Source organism: Myotis davidii, unplaced genomic scaffold (assembly GCF_000327345.1).
Source record: "Myotis davidii unplaced genomic scaffold, ASM32734v1 scaffold902, whole genome shotgun sequence".
NCBI lineage: Eukaryota > Metazoa > Chordata > Mammalia > Chiroptera > Vespertilionidae > Myotis > Myotis davidii.
Genome location: NW_006293951.1, coordinates 2,093 through 5,215, shown reverse-complemented (window position 1 = coordinate 5,215; position 3,123 = coordinate 2,093). Strand labels below are relative to the sequence as shown.

Here is a 3,123-nt window from a genome sequence, read left to right as displayed (position 1 = left end):
GCCACTGTCTGGACAAACAGAGGTGGCGCCTAGCTCAGACCTCTGCTAGGGCTTCAAAGGCACCCAGCCTTTGGGGGGGCGGGGGGTTCTCTGTCTATGTTTATCAGAGAGTGATGACAATAAACTGTTTCCCACAGTAACATTCTACAGAGGGGCTGGTGGTAGAATCAATAGGAGAAGTTTATCCTGTGGTGGCATACCCAGCACTGAGATGTTAGGAGTAGCTGAGAAATATTATGTGTCTGGGAAGGAGCCAAAACAATGAGAACTCTTAAACAGTCCTATCCAGGGAAAGTCTCTAGGCCAACTATTAAACCTCGGAGTTCCCACATAGGTAGGATAACAAGAAGCAATCTGCATAGTTAACCCCATACTGTAGTTAGTATTCTTGTTCTGACCTAATATGTCAGTAATTTTTTCCCTAATATCCCAAATCCTCTGACCTCTCCATTCCTCATTTCTTCCTTCAGCTGGCACTCCAGAAACGGGATCCAGACCAGGTGAGAATGAGTACCTCACAGTTGGGGTTTACTGTTAATTAGGACTCTCCACAAGCTCCCATTTTGGAGGTGTTCTTTCCTGCAGAGTTGTTTGTATTTACTCAGTATTTTCTTTGATTGAACATAGTAGCAATAAACTGTCAATGCCTGGCATGCCTCACAGCTATAACTGCCTTACGAATGGCTATTGGTGAAATCCCTGTAAGAGGTTTCCTCTTTGATGGCATATGCATCACTAAGTTGATAGAAGACCCGAGAAATATTCTATATGTGTGTAGAAGAGAAAGCAATGTGAACTCTTAAGCCTGTGCTACATATAGGTCCGCTTAGCAATAAACTGTCAATGCCTGCTCATGCCTCACAGCTGTAACTGCCTTACGAATGGCTATTGGTGAAATCCCTGTAAGAGGTTTCCTCTTTGATGGCATATGCATCACTAAGTTGATAGAAGACCCGAGAAATATTCTATATGTGTGTAGAAGAGAAAGCAATGTGAACTCTTAAGCCTGTGCTACATATAGGTCCGCTTGCTTAAAAGTGCAGTAAGGATAGTCAGTATTTTTTGGCACCTTCAAATAGTTTTCTGGTTTTCCTCTCACATTAGGCGCCACTGCATTGCCACCAGGCCAAGCAACTGGGAGTGTGACAGGTGAGCCTGGGAGAAACCCAGCTTTCTTCTTCATTTTAAGTGAGTGGAATGTGTGTACAGAGTGCCTTACACTGGAGATATTGCAGTTTTTACTACTTCCTTAGTGATACGGATTATAGGAAAGGTATATTATTGTCACCTCAGCTGAAAGTAGTGAAAGGGCTCCTTGATTTAACAAAGATACACTTAGATTCTTTCTAGAGGCAGCTCTTTAAGAGCTGTATAGGAGTCACCGAGAGGCACCATTGGAGATCTCAGACCTTTTGTGTTTCAGGCACCACTGGGCCCGCTGTTGGCACAACTGTTGCACCTGGCAGTTCCAACACTGGTGAGTCAACAAGGTGGCAGGGAATCTTTCAGATGAGATTTCTCCTCTATTATTATCCTGTGTAGCAGAACTACCTTACATTTCTGTGGTCCTCAAATAATTTTCAATGATGACTATCCTCTTTTCCTCTATTTTGGGGGCCAGGACTTCTGTAGAAGATGGTGGAATAACAACAGTTTTTTCTCTTTTTCCCTTCTCTTAGAAGCCACAACTTCCACAGGAGGCAGTAAGGCTACCCAGGGAAGATTGCCAGGAGGTAAGCTTCTTAGTCCAAAGCCCAGGTAATTAATGACGAACTTTTACAAAGAAGAAGCATCATCTGCCTTTTTCTTCCTTTAGGCACCTCTGCCACAACTGGGAGTCCAGGGACTGGAAGTGGAACAGGTGAGGGTGACATAAGACCTCCTTTCTCTTTCACTAGGATCTTGGAAAAGGGAACTCCAGTATCGACAATGATCCATAGGTGGGGCAGAGAAGGACATTGTGGAAAGATATGGACAGTTATGTTCCCTCTGAAACAGAGGTCCTAAGGATAGGTCTTCTGGTCTTTCAAGGACACACAGCTGCTTCAGTACTGAAGAGGGAGCTAATGCTGTGTTGATGGCTTTATCTTTCTCATTTTTAAGTCCTACGCAGAATTCACTGGGAAAACCATTATATCTGGGTGTTCCCACACAGATAGCTTCACAAGAGGAAATCTCCACATTTAAACCCAATATCATTATGTCTCCACTGATACAATATCAACATAATTCTTCTCTCATATCACAAATCCGCATTCCTCACCCTTCACCATTTTCTTCCTTCAGAGACTACAACATCAACAGAAGGCCGTGGCACATCTGGAAGTGGATTCAGAACTGGTGAGGAAGAGTTTCCGCCATTGGGGTTTACCATTAATGATGGCTCTTCTTAGCCTGGCTGCTAGGAGGGGTGCTTTCCTACAGAGTGGTTCTCATTTGCTTCCAGTTCTTAGATTTACCATATTTTGGTAAACTCTCAATATTGGCTTCCAGTCTTACAGATGTAACTTTGTAAGAATTGGTCGTAAAATCAGTATGGGAGATTTAAATTGTGATAGCATAGACGTCACTAGGGTGTCAGTGTGAGATGAGATATATTATATATATGAGGTGATGGAAAAGCAATGTGAACTCTTAAACAGATATATCCTATGCACCGGGGTTCTTTCTGAAAATGTCAATAAGTATATCAATACTTTTCCGAACATTGAAATATTTTCCAGTTTATCCATGTATTGTACACACCACTGTGAGGATGAGAGATGAACGTAGGAGAAAGGTCCATCTTTAACCATATTTCACTGAATGGAATTTCTGGGACAGTTTCTCATGCTGAGAACATTACTGTTTTTATTGCTTTCTTACTGATATTCGTCATTTTAAAAGCTTCCGGGAACCAGTCTACCCTTGCTGTTTCAAGGGACCTGGCATATATGGCATACTGTTCTTAATATGTTTGCTCACCTTCTTGGCGCTGTGTTTTAACCAAGGTCGCCTCTCTGAGAAAGGTTGTTTCCCCAGGTAGGGATTTTCCCCTGAATTTAGGGAGGGAATAAAACCTCTTAACTAAGTGCCAGGCGGGTAATTAATCACTTTAACTACGAACAATCATGCTTAAGCTAC

At 42.6% G+C, this 3,123-nt stretch overlaps 1 protein-coding gene across 30 annotated transcripts in view; it reads left to right on the top strand.

Annotated features, from left to right (window-relative positions):
• LOC102768830 (apomucin-like) overlaps window positions 1-2,408 on the top strand; it is a 30,491-nt gene extending 28,083 nt beyond the window's left edge. For 28 of the 30 annotated variants that reach the window (XM_015566571.1, XM_015566578.1, XM_015566564.1 and 25 more), the window contains 3 exons: window positions 1,680-1,733; window positions 1,817-1,861; window positions 2,287-2,408. In XM_015566571.1, coding sequence (XP_015422057.1) covers window positions 1,680-1,733; window positions 1,817-1,861; window positions 2,287-2,393 — 206 coding nt within the window. In that variant the 3' untranslated portion in view covers window positions 2,394-2,408. The remainder of the gene's footprint in view (window positions 1-1,679; window positions 1,734-1,816; window positions 1,862-2,286) is intronic. The other 2 variants (XM_015566579.1, XM_015566572.1) reach the window with 2 other exon arrangements.
• Window positions 2,409-3,123: the final 715 nt, after the last annotated feature.